Source organism: Electrophorus electricus, chromosome 13, assembly GCF_041902795.1.
Source record: "Electrophorus electricus isolate QZ-2024a chromosome 13, ASM4190279v1, whole genome shotgun sequence".
NCBI classification, from domain to species: Eukaryota; Metazoa; Chordata; class Actinopteri; order Gymnotiformes; family Gymnotidae; genus Electrophorus; species Electrophorus electricus.
The window spans coordinates 6,173,877-6,196,536 of NC_137509.1; the positions used below are offsets into that span (position 1 = coordinate 6,173,877).

The following is a 22,660-nucleotide window of genomic DNA, read 5'->3' on the forward strand; positions in this document are numbered from 1 at the left end:
TTGCTTAATATGTGGATGTTTTGGGGAGAGTGTGTGTGTGTGTGTGTGTGTGTGTGTGTGTGTGTGTGTGTGTGTGTGTGTGTGTGTGTGAGAGAGAGAGAGAGAGAGAGAGAGAGAGAGAGAGAGAATAAGACACAAAAACAGAGATCACTATGACAAAAAGTAGAGACCAACGTGTTCTATAGTCATATAGGTTTATGCTCAATCATACATCATACACTGCCTGGCCAAAAAAAAGGTCACACACTCTAATATTTCGTTATTCCGCCTTTAGCTTTGATTATGGCACACATTCGCTGTGGCATCGTTTCCACAAGCTTCTGCAATGTCACAACATTTATTTCTGTCCAGAGTTGCATGAATTTTTCCCCAAGACCTTGTATTGATGATAGGAGATTTGGACCACTGCACAAAGTCTTCTCCAGCACATCCCAAAGATTCTCAGGTTCAGGTCTGGACTCTGTGGTGGCCACTCCATGTGTGAAAATAATGTCTCATGCTCACTGCTTGATGCATGCCAATAATTGGACCCTTCTGAAACAGATTAACATCTTTTCCACAACCACAGGATGTAACTTTCCACATGGCTGTTTAACAAATGAGAAGCTACTCACTGCATCAGTTATGGTTAAATAACTTGTTGCCAGCTGAAACATAATCACCCGTGCAGTAATTATCAAATGGGAGGCTCTTACCTATCTGCTGAGTTAAATCCAGGTGGTGACCTTTTTTTTGGCCAGGCAGTGTATGTAACACAAACACAAGCATGCACAGAGAGAAAAAGACAGAGAGATTCAGATCTCTGAACATGTATAATCCCTCATTCAGACAAATTCAGGGAATTTTGAAAAGGTTAATGGCAGTAAAGATGAAGGCAATAGTGGGCTCACTTTTAGCCCAAAGTCTGTTTACACGAGCAGGAATTTGACCACTACCTCGGGAAAGTGTCTACTGGAACTACGTCACTGACTTAATCATCACTATGAACACTCATCACTATGTCCTCTCACAACTATGAACGCTGTTTGATGTCCATGCAAATGTCTCACCAAAATCATTTTTGTAGGCGTGTAGGCGCAAGTTGTGTTTTATCCTTGATACTGAAAAAAGCTTTGCTAACTCATGTTTAGCATGCACATGCATATTCCATTCTGAGGCAGAGCACAACCAGAACTGCAAATGAAAATGTATTATTGCTATTTATATATACTGTTTAGCATTATCATGTTTCGCCATGAACCAACACTTATATGTTACGTGTTTGATGGTCCTCTGATGAATGTCCATTATCCCTTTCATGCTCTCTGGGAAATGTCACTACAGCTGTAATTTAACCTTTAATAACAAAAAGTCATGTTTACACACCATAATTTTATAGTGAGCTTTACAGAAAGATATTAAGTATACACAACGTATGAATGTTTTAAAGAAAATTAGCGATTAGAAAATACAAATTAGAAACATACAAATCTTATTTATCACAAACATGATAAATATAAATAGAAGAAGCAGTAGAGTTAACAAAATTAAAATCTGGTTTAAACCGAAACTTTAGAAAGTTGTGTTAATAATTAATATTTAAAGTTTAATAGAACACCCTTTAATGCTCATTTGACAGAAATTCAGTTGGTTTCCCTTATAAGAGTGTGATGTTAGTCTCTGGAGAGAGAGCGCTGTACCTGCCTCCGTGTTAAAGAGCACTCTTTCCCCAGGTGATTGGTGGAAGAGACCCTATTACAATGGCATGAGAGCTAATTTGCCATTTGTGCTATAGTACACTGAGATATCCGTCCTGCAGCTAGAGATCTGGTGCCAGTGTCAAGGTCACAAAGCCTATGTTACTGTGATATTGAACAGTTTATTAAATAAATTAAATGTAAACAATCTTATGTAATGACCATAAAACACCTCAGATATGTGCTGCGATCCATGACACCCCTGTTCTAACTTGAATCTAGCCAGACAGAAAACAAAGATGTGAGAATAATCAACTTGTTGGTGCATCATTTGAAATGTGTGAAACAGAGTGGCAAAAAAAACTGATCATGCTGCATTAACAGTATTAAAGATGACTCATTCCATGGAATGAGCCATTCCAGTCAGGTCTAGGAAATTCACAAAGTTCCTCTCTCTGCTTACTCATTCTCCCTCTCTCTTTATGCGCGTGTATCTCACTTCCTCCTTGTCGTCCTCTGTCTCCTGTGCTCATATAAATAAACATGGATTCAACCTGGTTAAAGAAAACTCCAGTCCATCATACATACATGTGCACATAGACTCACAAACTCAAACACACAGGGTGGTCAGCAGTGCTGGAATGGGTGTTAAACGTAGCCCGCTCTGTATGTTTTGAGACACATGATTTTACAAGGACAGAGTCACTACAAAGAGAAAAGTGAATGAGATAGAGAAAGAGAGAGATTATTATTATTAGTAGTATTATTAGTAGTAGTAGTATTATCAGTAGTGGTAGTAGTACAAGTAGTATATGATGGCAGGCTTGGTGAGACTGATCATATACAATTGCACACGTGTTTTTGGTTTTCTAAAATCTTTTTGGACGACCTGCGCCATCCCCGAGGCATGTGTTTGTGCCGATTTTGTACAGAGGAGCGGTCTCGTTTGTGCGCTCTGCAACACGCTCTGCTCGGTGTTGGGTAGAGAGCTTTTCATGCTTCTCTTCGGTTTGATTTTATTCAAGCCTTTTTTGTTTCCTTCCTTATATGCCAGACAGTGGTGCGCCTGACTAGTGACTAAAAGAGAAAATTGTATTTTACCATTAATCAGAGAGAGATGAAATTTGCAAAATGGTGATAGAAAACTCTGAGAAGTGGTGAAAATGAAATGTGCGCTTGTGTGCGCGTGTGCGCGCGGGTGTTCGTGTGCGTGTGCGTGTGTGTGTGTTTGAGTGAGTGAGTGAGTGAGTGAGTCAGTCAGTCAGCAATTTGCATTGTTAGATGTGCTTTGTGTACAGCGAAAGATACAACTCGGAAAAGAAACCAGAAAAGGCTTGTAGAATGTCCTGTAACCTGCATGTGTATGTCTATCTTCCTCTGCGTTCATTGGTGCGTGTATACATACCCACATCTGAGATGCCCACTTGGTGACATCGTAGGTGGATGTGTGAATTTGAGAATTACAGTTTCAACAATTTAAGTTTTTTACACTAAAAACACTAAAGAACAGTACTGTGAATTGATATGTTCATGTAAGAAGGGGGTTAAATAGTTTTTAAAGACTTTTAAAGATTCAGAAAAACTGTACAGTTTTATTTTAATCAATCTGAGTGGGATGGTGCAGTTAAATGTACATAAGTGCGTCTCAATACCAGCGGTGTAATTCGACAGGTACCGAACCATATAATGAGCTGGAATGCTGATGTGCCGCGCACTGCGTCCGCTGTTCCCAGTCCTATAAACCTCACTACCGTAAATGTAAATGTAGTTTAATAAGACAACACAAAGTAGAGTAATAGCTAGAAAACAGGGGAACATATATGATATAATATAATATAATATAATATAATATAATATAATATAATATAATATAATATAATATAATATAATAGGGGGATATATTAAAACATCGGACATAAGACAAGTACTACAAACATAAACGTCCTCTGTTTGTTCTGTGATTGTGTGTGCAAGCATACACACGCGCGTGCGTGCGTGCGTGCGTGCGTGCGTGCGTGTGTGTGTGTGTGTGTGTGTGTGTGTGTGTGTGTGTGTGTGCATTCAAAAGCAAGCGCACATTGGCTATTAAAAAAAAAAAAAGTCGAGAGAGGCATGACCATCCTGCCTGCGCACGAGGAATCGTGAAGCCTCGATGACAGTGGCCAACTGGCCGAGTCTACCACGAACGTCGGTAACGGCATCATCGGTGCTGTAGCCGGCACCCTGACATGACCTGCTGGACCCCGAGCCGTTTCTCTTACTCCCCTTTTCTTACGTCACGTTATTTTGAATACACGTCGGGTGAATAAAGTGATTAGACGCGTCTGACTGCGGGGAACCGGCGAGAAAGCAGGAATCATCCGCGGATAGAAACCTCTCAATCAGGCACAGTCGTGAGATGACAAAGGTGGGTGTGTGTATAATGTTCCTATTTCGTTGCCCTCAGAAGCAGAAACATTAGTGAATTTGATTTTGATAACCAGCCATGTTCTTTCATGATATCACAGCGCATTGATTCGAACATGGGTTTTTATATATGCCCTAGACTTTAGTATATTTCTATAGCCTTTTGTATTCTAACGTGCGCATTGTTCGGCAAGGTACCGGTGCAGAGCTCAATCTGACACGCATCGGCCGTGTTAGATGCCGGTGAAGCTCGCGATTCGTGCTGTGCACGTAAAAGATCTGTCAAAATCGTAGCTGCACCGTGTCCTAATTAATGGGGCCTGGCATATATCTTCCCAGCGAGTTAATCAGAGACAGAAAAATAAATTTTAACCCGAGTTGTTACAAATCACAAGTAAAGTAGTTCTTCGCAAATGTAATACAAAATCTATTTAAAAGAATCAGTTAAAAAGATTATAAAATACAATGAGACCAAATGTATTTAATTACATAGGATTTTTAATAAAAACACAAAATATCTGTTTACATTTATTTCTTCACATGTCTTCATGTCTTCATTATGTCTTTATGTCTTTAAAAATAATTAAATGAAAATTGAGCGATCTCTCATCTGTAGGTGCTCATGGAAGCCGGTACGAATGGCAGGACGCACCCGTACTCCGGGTAAAGCGGCCCATCGGTACGCGGCTCCATCGATATCATTAGCCCGTTTCGATTGTTGGTTGGCACGTGCCGGCTGGTTACTTTAACAATCACATAAGTTTTGAACATCGACACCTCTCTCTCTCTCTCTCTCTCTCTCTCTCTCTCTCTCTCTCTTTCTCACACACACACACACACACACACACACACACACACACACACACACACACACACACACACACATAACATCCTATAATATTCAAGACAATAATAATAATAACAATAATAATAATAATAATAATAATAATAATAATAATAATAATAATAATAATAATAAAGTATATGACACTTTTTAAACAAAAAGTACTTAAAAAAAAGGTTAATAAAAGAGTTGTAAAAAGAAATACAAGATTAATAAAGGAAAGGTACAAGTTAAAATGCAGATATATTAGTATCACTTCATGGAAATAAAGAAGAAACAAAAGTAGCTGCAACTGAGGTACAGATAAAACAGTAGCGATCTAATTAAAGTCCTTACAGAATAAAAAAATGTCTTCTTGAATGTGTCTAAGTCATCGAGAACCTTTGGGTTGTCTGGAAGAGAATTACAGAGTTGGGGGCCAATGGCAGCAGAAAGTCGATTCCGAGTGACACGATGCCACTTTTAAAGGATCGATGTAATATGTTCTCACATCTTGGCATGTGCAGTAGCGCTCTGCCTGTTGTTTTGTCTACCCACTGTAGGTTTGAAATAGTTTTCATTGTTAGACCTGATAGCACTGCATTACAGTAGTCCAGAAGTAATGACACAAATGCATGGGACTTTTTCACTATCAGTTGCTGTGAGGATACTTCCGACCTTGGCTGTGTCACGAAGATAGAAGGATATAATAACAATAAAATTGAATTGAATGTTGTTCTACAAACATTACTAACATGCTGTATAAATCTTAGGTCATAGTCAAATGCGACATTGAGGTTTTTGATATGGTGGTGGGCCTTGTCTGATAATGAGATATGACCATTCCCAAGGATAGTAAATTTCATTTTATCATCACCGAGTTTCAGGAAGTTGTGACTCATCCAGGACTGGATGTCTTCTAAACAAAAATCAAGGCAATGGAACCCTGTGGATCTGCAATTTATATATATATATATATATATATATATATATATATATATATATATATATATATATATATATATATATATATATATATATATATATAATATTGCAGATATATATATATATATATATATATATATATATATATATATATATATATATATATATATATAATTGCAGATATATATATATATATATATATATATATATATAAATTGTGTGTTGTTTGCATATTGATGAAACTAAATGTTATATTTACTGATGACTGTACCCAATGGAATAAAGATTAAAGCATGTTAGGGGACACCATAGGATAGCACATAGCATTTAGATCTGCTCTCAACCATTACGACATTGTACTCATGACTACTCAGATATAACTGTAATGAGTTCAGAGCAACACCAGTTAGAGCAACCCAGTCTTTTAGACCATTTTATCTTACACAGTGTGCCACTGTGACAAATGCAGCACTGAAGTCAGGAAGAACCAGGGTAGACAGGCCACAGTATGATCATTTAGGCCACAGTATGATCATTTAGGCCTAATGATCATTTAGGACCTTTGTTAGTGTGGTTTCTGTGCTGTGATGAGCTCTGTAGCCAAACTGGAAAGTCTCATTCAGATCAATTACTTTCAAGAAATCTTGAAATCATGTCTGGTTACCTTTTATGTCACTGAAGGGGAGAATGGTGCAGGGGGCTTGGTGTGGCCCTTAAACCTACAGCAAGCTACATTGTGAACTGCACACTCTGCTGTGTTTGCCTGAGCAGGCTGCTGTTCGCATATGCTGTGGAGATTGGTGAGAACTGAGATAAACTCTATAAAAGTGTTTAGTATGTCTAGCTGCCTGTTCACTGTCCCTCTTCTCTTCTAGGGAGTTCATAAGTTTGTGTGTGTGTGTGTGTGTTGGCATTTAAATCGGGAACCTGATTAGGCTGGCCTATGATTAAATATTTACTTGTGGTTTCTCCACAGCCACGAAGAAGTGTCTGTGTGTGTGTGTGTGTGTGTGTGTGTGTCTGTGTGTGTGTGTGTGTGTGTCTGTGTGTGTGTGATAACTATTTTAATGCTTACATAAACCCCTGCATCTCCTCAGTTAACTCACTTGGCTGTAGCTTGTTCTGTGAACATTGCTGTCACTCACCAGGACTGCTCTGACTAAGCTGACATCCCTTGCTCACCCTTGTTGATATTCTTCCCTCTCCTACTGATACCAGGTTTCAGCATCAGCACTTAACATACACTCGTAACCCCATGCTTGTACCTGTAGCTGTGTGTTTGTGCACATGTACCTGTAGCTCTGTGTGTGTGTGTGTGTGAGAGAGAGAGAGAGAGAGAGAGAGAGAGAGAGAGAGAGAGAGAGAGAGAGAGAGAGAGAAAGAGCTCATGCTTTCCTTATTACTTTTTTGTCTGGTACATGTACAAACATCCCTGTTCCCAGAGCTCAAATCTAACAGCGAGGCATTCTGGGATTGCACTAAGATCAGACTGCCTTTGTGCAGTCCAGTTGAGACTACCACTGAGATTGTCTTGAGAAGCTTTCTTTTCAGAAGTGATTAGCCCTATTCCCTAACCCCTATTCCCTAACCCTTATTCTTTAACCCCCTCATAATCTCAGATATAACTCTGTCCTTGGCTCAGGCTAGATGGATACCCACAGACATTTGTTTGCAGCCTGTCAGCACCTGACAGCTTTGTGCAGATCCATCCACAGTGCGTGGCTAATATCCTTTGGCCATTATGTAAGGATTCAGTTATGATAGAGACAGGTGTTCCTCATCCTGTTTGGATTTTATGCACACCAGGTATAAGACTGTTTCAAATTAAGTTAATCTTTTATATATAAAGACTGCATGTACATAGCCTTTTGTGCCCATTTTTTAAATCTTATATGGAAATCCACAGACCTTCAGAGTATATCCGTGCTCTCATCTTCCTCAGTAAGATGCACTGTCAACATAACAGACATTGGAAATTGTTTCTAACTATGAAATATGCATTCCAGTCTGAGAGGAGTCATGTGTATTGTACCTTTCAAGATCAGAGTCATTAATGGGGCAGAAATACTTTGAATGGGTAAATGTGTGGTTGACACCTCAGCAGGTATGACAGACTTCACCTCCTGGTGAATATTCCCATGAACCTTAGCACTGCTGTGGTTTCCATGACGAAAGACTAGCCTCTCGGAGGGCTACTGAACACGAAACCTCTCAAGGCATGGAAAAAAAATGGATCCAACAAAGCCAACCCCTGTCTGACGGAGCCATCTTATGTTTCCACCTGTCTATTCCTGATCCTCCACCATAGCCCACGTTTCAACTCTGACCTCAGTGTTAGAACAGACCCAAATTAGCTTCTGTTGTGGCATCAGCAAGATTCCATTTCAAAGCAGCAGTTTTTATACCATCATCTCACAGGGCCTGGGTACACACATCTCTTTCTTACTCTCTCTGTTTCTCTCTTATCTGTCATCAAACATATGAGATCAAAATGGTCTCACTGAATTGCATGTATGTCTGCGACAGAGTCCTGCAGCCTGTGTCTTAGTCCGGCCTTTCCCGGGACAAGCTCTGCACCATTAAAATCAGTTGCTTTTCTAACACTTCACTGCCACTACGGATGGGAGCACAGCCCCTGGTGGATTCAGTAAACATTCTTCAGCCTGAGACCTGACTATCAGTCTGTTACAGTGGCCCCTTCACAGCAAGAGATCCTACACTCTCCCTCCCCTCAGCTCTCTCTGACTTAAACACACACACACACACAAGTACGTTATGACATTTTTTTGTTTGTCCTCTATATCCCTGCATGTCATTTTATTCCCTTTTCAGTTGACTTCATCCCCCATGTTTTTTGTTGTTTAGCTATTTGTGGTCTCACAGTGGCAGAGAGATGCTTGAGGCTGTGCCATCTGCTTATACGTCACAAACACGGCAGCAGCCCAGAAAGGCTGAGAAGTACACCACTGATTGTTACATCACGCTGAGAAGCAGACCACTGATTGTTACATCACGCTTCAACTCAGGCCTCACTCACACACCCCACCCCCACTCCCTGCAGGTTCACTTGCCCAAGTGGAGTCCGCTCCACTGCGTCCTACTCTAGAGGATTACTTAAGGGATGCCTGACGGGGTTTGAACCCATAACCTATTGGGTAATGTCCATCACCTAGGACACAGTGGGTATACATTTTCCAACCCCTGAGTAGTATTTGCTCCTAATATGAAAAGAAGCAGGCTGAACTGCACACAAGAGCCTTGGAAAGTGATCTCTCTGTGTGAAATCTCCCTCCTTTGAACTGCCATGAGAACTGTTCATCTCGTCTAGCTGTTCTCAGTGTAACGGCAGTCTGTCTGTAAGGAGCCGGTTAAGAGCCACAACTTAATGCCTGAAGACTGCAGAGAGCAGATGCCCCAGCATAATTATTACACTCTTGTTATTAGCATTCGGTTCTGTTCATCCACATCAGCATAAAGAGACATGCACAGTGTTCCCTCATTAAGGGAAGGATTAGAGAGGCTCACTCCTGCCTGTGTGTGTGTGTGTGTGTGTGTGTGTGTGTGTGTGTGTGTGTGTGTGTGTGTGTGTGTATGTGTGTGTGTGTGTGTGTGTGTGTGTAATTGCGCTGACTCCTAAAATCAGACTTATGTACTGGCCCAGTAACATGAGCTCACACACACAGACACATGCACATAACTACAGACACACACACACACACACACTACTCACACACATTTTAATTTGCAGATGAACTCAGCAGGGGGAACAGAACATTTGAAACATTTCAAAACATGGGACATGAACTAATTTCAGAGTTTGTTTATTTGTTTATTTATTTATTTATTTATTTAGAAGCAGAGGGCTGCAAGCGTGAGTATACTGCACTGGGCTACTCCATCTGACCTTTAGGGCTCGGCCCCAGAAGACCTTGCAAGCTGAGAGAATCAGTTCACCGAGCCATGCAACTATGTGATGATAACAATAAACCTGCATCTGACTCTGAGGCCGTTAACAGCTTCCATTTGCACCTTTGCCAGTTGTTGATTCTCAGACATACCAGTTAACTAAGCTGATCTTGGATCAGTGGGCAACTGATCAATGGGCAACTTCTCCTTGGGCCCTTCCAGACTGACGTGACTACAACCACGGACCCACGTTTGATAGAGAGCTGTGAGATGGGAAACAGTGGGCTCACAGAAAGAAGCGCAATGAAGTACATATAGCTCTGACATTAGAAGATGCTTTTCCAAGTGGATTACATTTACTTCAGAGACAAATTCATCATTTTATTCTTTAAAAATCAATTTGTTTATGACATTTTTACATTTTGAGTTCTTTACTCTGTAATGATTGCTTTAAGATCTGGCACCAAATTTGGTCCATAGTCTTTCTGTGTGCGTGTATGTGTGTTCGCGCGCTCACATTTGCAGAGCTAGTCAGAGGGTGGCTGATGTGCAATTTCAAGTCTCGTCTCTCAGACTGATTTGAGGGATTTGGAAGATAAAGTCTCTATGAAATGCTCCCAGGGCAAGGAGTGAGAGGATTGCTTGGTTTAATAAGCAGCATTCTTCATAAAATGAGCTGGAAACTTGTGGTTGTCAGTTGATGCGTGGCATCATGACTCTAGCCAGAGTGACAGCTACTTTCAGATTTATAAGCACAGATCTCATGAGTCCTGTTTATTATTTATGATCTGGTTTGTCTCCATGTTTTTGGAACTAGCTCAGAATCCCTGTTTGAATCTCAGAATCTCAGTATTGTGGCTTGTTGAACCAGTAGCAATTCCTTTTTTTAACAAAGATTTGGATCAATAAATGCACATACACATGCTTACACAAAAAACTCATGCATGTCTGCACCAACATTAAAAATTTACTTTCTACTCCAAGCTAAATTAATTGTGGGCTATTTATATCTGACAATAACTGCAAACAATAGAGTTTGTCTGCTGGACATTAGGAAGTGGGAGTTGAGTCAGTGAAACAGAACAGTGAAACAGAACAGTGCAGAATATGTTGTAGTTTTAGTATAAAACTATACATTTACACCATTGTTGCTTTATTCATCCATTTATCTTTAGCTGCTTGGCTACTGTAAGCTTTTCAAAGTTCCCTGGTGGTAAGGGCTTCTCAGGGTTGTCCAGGTTGGGTGGATCAGTGTGAGCCAGCTGGCCACTGCTGTGGTCAGCCTCTGGGTCCTACCTGACCAGTGGCCAGCAGCGAGGAGCAGTCAAGACACTGATATCAGGTCACTGTGAGCCCCATGAGCCCACCATGGAGTCACCCCCAGAACAGAGACAGGATGGCAGCTCCAGAACAGAGAGCTGATAGGATGGCAGGTCCGGTCCAGAACAGAGACCTGACAGGACCACAGGCAAGTCCAGAACAGAGAGCTGATAGGATAGCAGCTTAAGCCCCTCTGGGTGTGATGGGAGACTAAGGCTGGAAGAGAGAGAGAGGAATAAGCAGCCCCCCCCCCCGCCCCCCCACACACACACACCGTCTCAGTGGGGAGTGCACAGTGCATTCAGCACTTAGTAGAAAAAACAACATTTTCACTCAAACACCAGTATAATCATCTTGGTCATTCAGGCTTTCTTAAAATGAATGTGCTCCATGCATTATACACAGTACATAGTGAGTTGCCTCATGCTGAAATAGCAATAAAACAGCAGGTGTAGCACATGCCCCTCAAATTTTTAAATATACAATATAAACAGGATTGGCTGCATTATGATCTCTGTGGTCTGTCAGACTGCTATCAATTTGTTTCACTTTGTTTATATATATATATATATATATATATATATATATATATATATATATATATATATATATTTGTGTCTTTGTCTGTGTGTATGTGTGTGTGTGTGTGTGTGTGTGTGTGTGTGTGTGTATGTATGTGTGTGTGTGTGTATGTGTGTATGTGTGTGTGTGTGTGTGTGTGTGTGTGTGTGTGCTTCTTTCTCTCTCCCAGGACTAAATCATGGTGTCTCTGTGTGACTCTCAGGTTTCTCCTCTTTGCTGTTGTATCACTGTGGATCGTTAGAAACCCAATCAGGCCTGTTTAATTAAAGGAGGTGGGGGTGGATTGGTTCTTGTGTGCCAGCATTGAGGTGCTTTCCGACAGTCCGCTTCTTAAATCCCTTTCTTATGAGCTTCGGGCAGACATCTGATCCAACGGCGTCCCAGCTGGGGCCCAGAGCAGGCCGGGTGAAGGACCTGGTGCTCGCCGAGCTGCCTGCACAGCTCGTGTTACGGCTGGAGAAGAAAGCAGAGCGGCTGGGGCTTTCTGTCTGCCTCGAGTGCAGCAAATGGCTGCTCAGCTGCAGCTGCCTGGTTAGGATGGCTGGGAAAAGAGTCCGCCCCTGCCTCCCAACCTGACTCCTCATGGCTTCACCCTGCCCCCCATCCTGACCCGCCTCCCATCCTGAGTCCCCACATCTTGGCCTCGCCTTCCATTCTGATCCCGCCTCCCATCCTGAATCCCCATATCTTAACCACGCCTCCAATCCTGACTCCCCATGGCTTGCCCCCGCCTCCCATCCTGACTCCCCAAAGCTTGGCCTGGAGTTGAAGCCATCAGCGGTCGTCCCAATCATCAATTGGTTTGGTGCTTCTGTAGATGCTCGTTGTGGGTGTTACACAAAGGTCAGTGGTAGCTCTTCATATGAAGGCCTGAAGCCATAATTTTGTCATGTTACTGAGGCGGTAAAGATTATTAGTTTGATAAATATGCATTTTCTCAAATTCTGTTTTACTAGCTACCATGAATAAGCGCGATTATTCTGGAATTTTTCTTCCTGCCTAATTCTGGCTTGTTAGGGACTTCTTGAGAAAATCTGTTCTGTGTACAGATGCAGAAGATGTAAGAAAAGATCAAGAGGAGCATTTGTTTAGAGCTAACTCTGACACTAACCACAAGCCCATCCCTAATAAATATCTGGAACATTTTCAAAGGTTTAAAAAGAATAAAAGTAGAAACATATATGTGTAAAAGTAGAAATATAATGTGGTAAACATATGTTCATTCTTATCTAAAGTAAATTAAAACTTAAATTATGCCAAAAAGATCATTCCCTCTCCTCTAACCCATCTAACCCTGTAATACTGTAATATTTTACAATACTAGAGAGTTATAGATTAGAAGTACCGATTAAAGACCAAGAACAAAGGAGGAAGGCACACTGTTGGTCTCGATGCCAGCCTTTAACTACACAGAGAACTCCTGTAAGCAGTGTTTACAGCATATAACATGAAGATGTGCCCCCTTACTGTGTAGGCATTGTCCCTAGAGCAGTCTACTCAAGCAGTCACCTGACTTATGCACAACAGGAATTATATAAACTTGCAAAAGATAAACATACAAATAATTGATATGGCAATCACTCAATAAGAAGCAGTTGCACCTTCTGATCTATTAACCTATTTTTTTATGTTCTGCATGCCTGCAGACACACTTACCTTCACACTGAGCATCTTGGGTGGCGTTAGCGCTTTGCTTGACCTGCTCTATCAGGTGAGCTACAGAAGCGCATTGTTGATGTTCAAGTCCTTTCTATTCAGTACAGTGCAGTACTTCATTGTTCTTTTCTTAAAAGCAAACAAGATTTTGTTTCATCTCACTAATATTTAAATCGGGAACACAACTAGTTGGCTTGCTACACAAGATGACACAATCAAGACAAAGCCCTGAGGATCCACTGTGCTAAGTGCCAGAGTGGAAGGCAAATAATTGCTAATTGTTTGCCCTCTGGGCAATTTGCTAAAATACCTAAAATCTATTTGCAGAGAGTATATCCCATCCTAAACTGTTGGAACTTAGATGCTGTGTTCCTGGTCCATGCAGACCTGGTATAAAGCTCAGTGAACTGCATCCTCCTCAAAATGGTTTTCTTTGTTTGCGAAGTGGGGTCCTGGTGTTTGGAATACTTGTATGGATATAGCCATTGACAAGGTGCTCCAGATACTTATGGAGGTGTGAGCAAGAGGTCTATAGCCAGCTGAAGACATCCACCTGGGTACGTACTGACATAATAAATATGTCTGTTGCACTAGAGTGCAAATTATACATTGTCAATTGTGGGGGTTAACTGTATCCCATATACATTGTATACATATAAATATATTGTAATATTTACATTTATGTATGGCTATGCATGTTTCAAACCCACAAAACTGTTGCTTTTACATCTTTTTGGGGATCCAAGTCTTAATTAGGAGGGTCAGTCCTTTACTGTGGGGATTGTGTTCTCAGGGCAATAAGCAGTGTTTGGTTTGCATCATGCATAGCACTTTGCAACAACCTTCACTTATTTACCAAATGTGTTACAGAAAACAAGACTGGTTAACCTAACACATAATGATGCCAGTCAGTTTTACTCTTCTAATATTTTTCTGTGATGAACTTTACATTTTCTATCGTTTCTTTATCTTGCTACTTGAAGAAAAAAAGTTAATTTTTTGTCATTTCCACTACACCCTAGGCATCACTGGTAGTCCTGGCAGGAAAAAAGAGCACTGGCAGAAAAGCTGGCATTTCTGTGTGGACTACTGGTGATTCCACACTGTTACTAAGCTCACCCGCATCGATGACACCTTGGAATGGGTCAGGTGATTCATCTCACTGTTGGTATGTGACGCTTGTTATGGATGCAAAAGAGAAACGTGGCATGGCATGTAGCAGTTCAAAATTATGGCTTTTGGGCTATGTAACGCACCGGTCTACTGGCATACTACCAATGTGCACAGGTTTGCTGATACAGACACACCACTAAACTAGCTCATGGCAAATGGGGCTGTGTTCCAGTGGGGCTGGGAGGCTGAGTGTATGTTCCCTGTTCTCCATGTTCAGCCACTTGGGGAGCTGCCATTTCCCAGGACAGGTGAAGAGTTCATCATAGACACGGAAATCAGCAATAAGGGCATCGGTGCCACCCTTTCACAGATACAGGATGGGACAAAGAAAATCGTTGTGCTACAACCATTCTTTGAGCAAATTATAGCAGAACTTCTAATTAAACCCAAGAAGGAACAACTTGTTTGGGAATGTTAGTAAGCTTCTTTGCAATTGCAGGAATTTGTCTTAAATTGAATGAGCAAATTGATTAATTGAATGAATAAATTAATATATGAACAATTATGTTACTAAACTACTCTTCTAAATGGGACTGATGTAATACTTATCTGTATAAAATTACATGGTTAATGAGATGGTTTTAGGTTTTGGAAAGCCTTAAAGGCATTTGGCATTTTGGCCTTAAATGTTGCTGCAATTCAGGGTGAGCATGCAAGGAATGTAGAACACAAGCACAACCTAGGTAGACAGAGTTTAAACCTTTTGTTTAAACTTTTAAACAAAAGTGAAATGAATAAATACTTTCACATAAGAACATTCCAGACAGCTAAACACAAGTTCAGTCAATAATGGACAAACATTGGTGATCACAAAAGGGTATTTATATATACATCAGGACATGGATCAAGACAGGGATCAGATGAGAATGGTAACCTTAGATGAATGAAAAATAATAATGAGACAAAAGGTTCAGAGACTTTAGACAATGAGTGACCTGTGCAAAGGTGGTACACAAACACAGATCCACCTGGAAAATACCACCATGTGGCGGAGGGAATTAGCAATCAAACCATCACAGTCTGGAAATTTTGGAAATGTATCAGATTTAAAAGCATTCGTTTTCAGACCTGAAAAACTGAGGGACGGTTTCAAAATAAATAAGGATATTTTGTCATCAAAATACAGATTCAACATAACAATATTGCAAGTCCAAGGTGCCAAGATTCCAAGAAAAAGAGTGTGACAAAGTGTGTAAACACTCTTCTTCTTCTTATAGCTAGTCTTCCTAATGCCTAATTCCTAATCACATTCATGTTTTTTTTTCCTTTCAAAGGTGCAGTTAACAATTTTTTTTTTTATCAATAGCAAGAAAACAGTTTGAAATATTGGGAAAAAGCAAGCAGGAAAAAACATCCCATGAAAATGGCAAAACCAAAAATGAATTATTGAATATTATAAGAATTGTCTATTACCTTGGGTGCAGCAATAATTTACAAGGTTTGACCTGAACTGGTGATTATTGACATTATTTAAAAGCTTTTGATTTATTTAAATGTTTTTAAATGCAAGGTAAATTATATGTTTTAAAATGACCGTTTAAAAATGAAACAAACATTTTAAAATGAATCAAAACTTAAAAGTATGTCTGCTGAGTCCAAGTTGCTAAAATTGTAAGGTGAGTCAGACTCCTGGACTCAGGTATTTCAGTTGCTACTGGTTATTGTGTACGGTATGTAACCTAATTCCATTTCAGTATCGAGCTAGAATCAACGGCATGCATTACCTGTTGTTCTGGGAAAACTAAGAACTAAGAGGGCACTGTTCAGCACTTTTGTTTGCCAGTCAGTCGTAGGGGCAGAGCTGTGCATGTGTAAAAAAGGCCCACTCCTCCTCCCTGCTGTGTTACTCCTTTCTCTTCTCCATGTTCTTAGGTTATTCCACCTATTCTGCATTAGATTTCACTATTTCTGTTTTTCTCTTCACACTGCTGTTCCCTGCTCATTTTCTGACTTCTGACTATTGTTTGTAATAATTTCATATTTCATTTTCATAATATTGTTGCACATGTACATGTGAAATTATTTTGCTAGGCTACATTTTTATATGTGCCTAGCTTTAAAATGAATGCATTACCAATTTAAATGGTAATTTGCTTTTAAATACTATTGTAGGTCAGTTTCTATTGCCAGCTCTGTATAGTGAACAAAGAAACTGAAAGATTCTGGTTGTGACAGAGTGTAAGCCACTCAGGCAGTTGGAACGATCCTGGGCCATTATGGGAAACGTAGCACCTGCGGTGACTTTTCATGGTGCTAATGTTTGTGTCATGCTCAACAATCCAGGTTAACAATAAAGCATTATGACTTTTGTATTTACATTTTACCCCCATGATTGTACTGAGGCATGGATACATTTACCCCTGGCCAGAAGAATAGATTAGATGCGACTGCACCAACTCAGTTAATCCACCTTCATTAGCGCCATGTGGGTCTGAGGCCTGACTAATCCCTTCCCTGTTTTGCCAGATCAGCTAGCAGCATAGCTAATGATGTCATTAACCTTCAGTAATGACAATTCTAATTTGACTCCTGCATATCGGGGTTTGATCACTGGGAGGAAGGGGGTTTGGGTTGAGGGGATATTTTAGATAGCTAAAGTGAATGGAATGAGGAAACAAGATAGTGTAATCAGGCGCCAACAGTAGCCATTGTGATGCAAGTGAGAGTAGAGGAGGCCCCGACCTGCTTGGACAGTTTCCCAGAATTCATTTGTACCGGGCGCCCTTGTCAGGTGATGTAGGGAAGCCGTTATTTGACACGGCTACTTTCTTATTCCTGTTCTCTTTCTTTCCCCTCTCCCACCGTGTGTCACTTTCTCCCTCATTCCTCACACACAATCATTATCTCCCACCAGGATGCCCTTCTTTAACTTTGTGTCATTTTGTCTAAACACTGTGTGCATCAGTGCTCACACCCTAAATACACAACAGATCTATACATACAGTACCAAACAAAAGTTTGGACACACCTACTCTTTGTATATTTTTACTATTTTCTTCATTTAAAAAATAGGTAAAGTATCAAAACAATGAAATAACACATCTGTGATAAATCATGCTGTGATCAATATTGCTATCTTACATTTTAAATTCTTCAAAGTAACTATCCGATTTTCTCATATATGCAGATCCCTTGTAGGGTGAGGACCTAAAGTTCTGAAAGAAAAATATTTGCTGATGATACACAATATTGTGTAATCGCTTGTGCATGGGTGCGTGTGTGCGTATGTGTGTGTTTCGAAAAGAGTTCATATATAGGCTAACACCTTCGCAAATTATATTTGTCTTAGAAACAAACTTAAGCATAACCCATTATATTAAATGCCTTTATTACTATTAAAAACATTCAGTCAGGTGTAGCCAAACCTTTGAGTGGTACTGCATGTGTTTATACAAAAGCCTCTGTTTCTATGTCACTCTCTCTTTCTTTCAGTAACAGCCTGTGGAAGATGTCCCAGAAGAAGCTTTTTCTGGTTCTGGTGGCAGTTACTACCATCAGTTTTCTGTTGCATCATGGGGGTCACCTCAGCTGGTAAGAACTTAAGATGTTGAGGGAAAGTTGTCACCTGCACTTTCTCCTACTCTATATATAAAGTACTGTATTTAACCAGTGCTAAATAAAACTCTTTCTCTGTCTGTCTCTGTCTCTGTAGGACTTTGGAGGCATTCCGAATGGGCTGCTCATCCATGCGTTCTTCCTTGCCCTCTGTAGACGGTGTTTCCACTTCTAGTCGGGGTCGCCCCAAGCACACCAGCGTGGCCTTCCTGAAGACACACAAAACAGCCAGCACCACTGTGCAGAACATGCTCTTTCGCTTTGCCGAGCGCAACAACCTCACGGTGGGGCTACCCATCACCGCGTGTGATCACCAGTTCTGCTACCCACGCCTTTTCAGCAGGAACTTCGTGCACCCGCACACCACGCCGCCGGACATTGTCACCAGCCACATGCGCTTCAGCCATTCCGAGGTGCGCCGTTTCATGCCCAACAACACCATCTACATCACCATCCTGCGGGAGCCTGGCGCAATGTTTGAGTCACTGTTCAGCTACTACAACCAGTACTGCCAGAGCTTCAGACGAGTTCCTAACGGCTCCCTGGAGACCTTTCTGGACCATCCATGGATGTACTATCGCCAGGAGGAGAATGACTCCATGTACGCTAGGAACACGCTGACCTTCGACCTGGGTGGCGACAAGGACCGGCTGCCAGTGAACGCAGCAGCGTACGCAAAGCGCTTCGCAGCCAAGGTGGAGCGGGTCTTCTCGCTGGTTATGATCTCTGAACACTTCGACGAGTCTCTGGTCTTGCTGCGTCGACTGCTGTCGTGGGACTTGGAAGATGTGCTCTACGTCAAGCTCAATATGCGCACGGCATCCTCCAAGAACCGCCTGTCCGCAGAGCTCAGGGGCAAGATCCGCGCTTGGAACGCCATCGACACTGCGCTCTACGACCACTTCAACACCTCCCTGTGGCGGCAGCTGAAGATGCTGGGGCTGGCCTGTGTCGCTAGGGAGGTCCAGCTGCTGCGCCATGCTCGCGACCAGCTGGTGCGCGGCTGTTTCGGCGGACGCCTGCCCCAGTTGCGTTCGGCTTCACAGATTGTCAACAAGGATCTGAGGCCCTGGCAGCCCAGCTCCAAGGTGTCCATTGTTGGCTATGACTTACCTACCAACACCTCGATCAAAGGTTCCGGTCTGCAACAGGACATGTGCATGAGGATGATCTTGCCCGAAGTGCAGTATACGCGGCTTCTGCTGCGCTCACAGTCGGTGCGCTACCGGAGCAGGTTACTGCACCGCCATGCCCAGCACACACCAAGACCCAGAGGGTCACAGCGAGAAAGAATTGCCATGAACCCTGAGGTACGACATTTGGGCAAACAGGGTAAGAGCCCAAAGGGAACTCTACGTGTCTCCCAGTGATCAGTCAGTAACTTGTCCATTGCCTCATGCCTTCTTCTTGTAAGGCAGATGGCAGGAAACATCTTGAGGACAGAAAACAGCGTGGGTGCCCAGGACAGTGCCTGCCATTATACTTCCATCCTCAGGACTGCAGGAGACTCAGACTCAGAACTGCTGTGTAGGTATAAGGCTTAAAGAATCTTTTGAATGTGTCTTATGAGGCCTCCGGCAGCTGGTTCTGTGAGTCTCATAAAGACCAGAGAGTTCCTGTAATACTCTTCATGGCCTAAAGACCAGTTTCTTGATCTCCAGTGTCTTGATTAAAGAGGTATCTATGAGTTTTATTTTTTCTTTTCCCTTCCAGCTGTGTAGGAGTGTAACAGCTAAATGATGTTACATATGAAGGGTATTCATATGAAGAATCATGCAAGTGTGTGTGTGTGTGTGTGTGTGTGTGTGTGTGTGTGTGTGTGTGTGTGTGTGTGTGTGTGTGTGTGTGTGTGTATGTGTGTGCGTGCGCGCATTGCACATGCATATTTATCAAAGCTTAGCAGGGCCATGCTTCAGCCAAATGGCATGGTTCTGTCAATTGGCTACACACCCATGGTCTGAATCCCATAACGCTGGACAGCTGGTGATGCAAACCTCTCAAAGGCAGACAAAGCATTTAAATATTTAATCATTTAATCTTGAGCCCTTCCTCTGGGCTGCTGCTTGGGTTACACTGCTGAGCATCTCACTAGAGCCCACCAGGACACACTGAGCATGCTCAGACAGAGGATGGCACCACACAAAGGAGGAACACTATCAAAGGAAAATGACCATTCAAGCCTTGCTAGTTTTTGGAAAGCAGTTGGAGAAGAAAGCAATGATAATGTGAAGAAACTTGCACCACAACAAGTAATAAGATGCTATAATCTTTGTACTTACACATTTATGTAAAGACTACTGTAAAGACATTATTTAGTAAAATTCATGTGCACAATGTCTCCAGGAAAGCTGTGCTCTTGAAACAATCTATTTGAATGATTATACATTTTCCCTTGTTATCCTATATTGGACATACCATTTAACCTCACTAGAGTGTGTCTAGGCTTGTGTTCTGATTCTGGAATCTTTAGTCTGAGATGGGATTCATCTGTGAGACAAGAAGGAGCATGTGTGAACCTAAGAACTCATTATTATTATTATTATTATTATTATTATTATTATTATTATTATTATAAAGTAAATTATTTGTGCAGTAATTCAAGAGTCTAAACCCAGTGTGATCAACAGTGTGTATGTGTCTGAGTGTTCTGTGAGAATCATTTTATTGGACTCTTTTTATTATTGACATCACACAAGTGTTTGGAGCAATAGAATATATGAATATGAATGTGTTTTCTTTGATATTACACATAGACCAGCCTGCATATTACAAACAAAAAATTCTTGCTTACATCTTGCATTAAGGAGCCTCTGGTATCCAGATGTCATCTCCACTATATTGAGCTACAGAGGGCAGGTGGTAATGTGAAGGAGGCACAAGGCCATATATTAAACTGTATCAGCTATGACTTTTTAAAAGTAGTCAACTTTTGCAAAATACCTTTGAGAATTTTTAAACCACTAGATTTTACTTAAAAAAGGAGTGTTATTCAATTCAGTTACTGAGTGGTACTGTGTCCACTAACTGATGACTTCCAATATGAGAACATTTTCACTGTCTTATATAAATGTTAAGAAATACAGATACACACTCGGCAATCAGCTGAGTCTGACACACATCAGCCAGTTCACACCTGTTTCACACCTCAGTTTCACACTTACAGCTGCATGTTTTATTCCATTAACACTGCAGAAGCAGAGTAGAGCGAAAGACAACACATTCCCTTTATTTCATTAAAAAACATTACTCAGATCATAATAGAGGGCTGGTGTCACCACTTCACGATCTGGCATCCTTTATACTTTCTAATAAGTGCATTTTTGTGCATTCTCATTGGTATTAGGTAAACTTTGAATTATTGAATCTGAAGCATATACATATATATAATTATCTGTTTTTTCTTGTCATTATACATTTGAAAGTTTTAAAAAGCTTGAGGATAGATTATTAACATGAAGGAACTTTTTCTTTCATCTAAAATTGGTACAGGGCATCCTCATCAGGTTAAAAATGACACTGGACATATTCCATTATTTATTCTGTATTTATTCAGTAACTGGCATTTTGTTTGTTTTTTGACCAGGAGAATTGAATGAAACTTCTGCACTCAAACCTGTGATGAGAACGAAACTTAAGTGTTTAAAATTCAAGAAAGTAAATCATACTGGCTTTGGTGTATTCTTTTGTGCAACTGCCAGTACATCCAGCCTTCCTGACTGCTATGACACTAGATTTAGCTCAGATCGACTAGTTTGACCGGTTCCTATATCATTCAAGGTAGAGTGAATATCACATTTTGGAGATTATTTGATTTATTCAGTAACTGTCATTTTGTTTGTTTTTTGACCAGGAGAACTGAATGAAACCCTTCTACACTCAAACCTGTGATGAGAACGAAACTTAAACGTTTAAAATTCAAGAAAGTAAATCATACTGGCTTTGGTGTATTCTTTTGTGCAGCTGTCAGTACATTCTTGACTGCTATGACACTAGATTCAGCTCAGATCGACTAGTTTGATCGGTTCCTATATCGTTCAAGCAAGACTTTTGGAGATTATTTGATTCACAGAGAAATGACAGAATTTGTATTAAAATAGGTTCATGGCACTTTTTCACATGCAATTAATTAAATTGTTAAAGTATCAGTATGTAAAATAAATGATGCAAATACTCCACAATAAAAACAAACAATAAAAACTACCAGGCACTCTCTGTGCTATTACCAGCCTGTTCCTTCTTGTCAGCTCATTCTCCTTGTGATTTTTAGCATTTTTCCAGTCTGTGCATTCTTTCTTTCACCTTCTTTTTTCAAGATATGTGAGCTCCCTCCAGGAGGCTTTTGCCCTTTTGCTCGATGTCACTCATCAGCCTCACCCAAAAGCATTTCACAGTCCTAATGACAAACGTGGGACCTCTGCGGCTAGCACACAATACGATAAATATCAGTTTTAATATTTGATGAGTTAGCAAATATTAAGTTCCAATTCCAGATTATTCCACCGAATTCCAGTTGACATGTAGGCATTAATTGAATTCCAGAATATGACAGAATAACAGAATTCTAGAATAGGAGGATTCACGAAACAAATACATCTTCAAAGTTCACAAAAAGGAAAAA

At 40.9% G+C, this 22,660-nt stretch overlaps 1 protein-coding gene across 11 annotated transcripts; it reads left to right on the top strand.

Moving 5' to 3' along the window:
• The first annotated feature begins 3,656 nt into the window (after positions 1–3,656).
• On the top strand, positions 3,657–22,242 carry gal3st3 (galactose-3-O-sulfotransferase 3). Of its 11 annotated transcripts, none has more exons than XR_014126782.1 (6): positions 3,664–4,083; positions 11,828–13,871; positions 14,337–14,482; positions 17,920–18,018; positions 18,140–19,719; positions 21,893–22,242. XR_014126782.1 is itself a non-coding variant. In XM_081725414.1 (5 exons), exons 3-5 carry the CDS (start codon positions 14,455–14,457, stop codon positions 19,410–19,412), a joined length of 1,341 nt encoding a protein of 446 aa, XP_081581540.1. In that variant the 5' UTR covers positions 3,657–4,083; positions 11,828–13,871; positions 14,337–14,454; the 3' UTR covers positions 19,413–22,242. The 11 variants fall into 11 exon arrangements, 9 of the variants coding, with proteins under 9 accessions (XP_081581540.1, XP_081581541.1, XP_081581542.1 ...); XR_014126783.1 differs by having other exon boundaries at positions 18,140–19,569; XM_081725414.1 differs by having other exon boundaries at positions 3,657–4,083; positions 18,199–22,242.
• Positions 22,243–22,660: the final 418 nt, after the last annotated feature.

Coding starts and splice junctions, on each gene's coding strand:
- gal3st3 (XM_081725411.1), top strand. CDS start 14,442: ATGACACCTTGGAATGGGTCAGGTGATTCATCTCACTGTTG. Junction 14,483..17,919: donor GGTGATTCATCTCACTGTTG/GTATGTGACGCT, acceptor TCTTTCTTTCAG/TAACAGCCTGTGGAAGATGT. Junction 18,019..18,139: donor CATGGGGGTCACCTCAGCTG/GTAAGAACTTAA, acceptor CTGTCTCTGTAG/GACTTTGGAGGCATTCCGAA.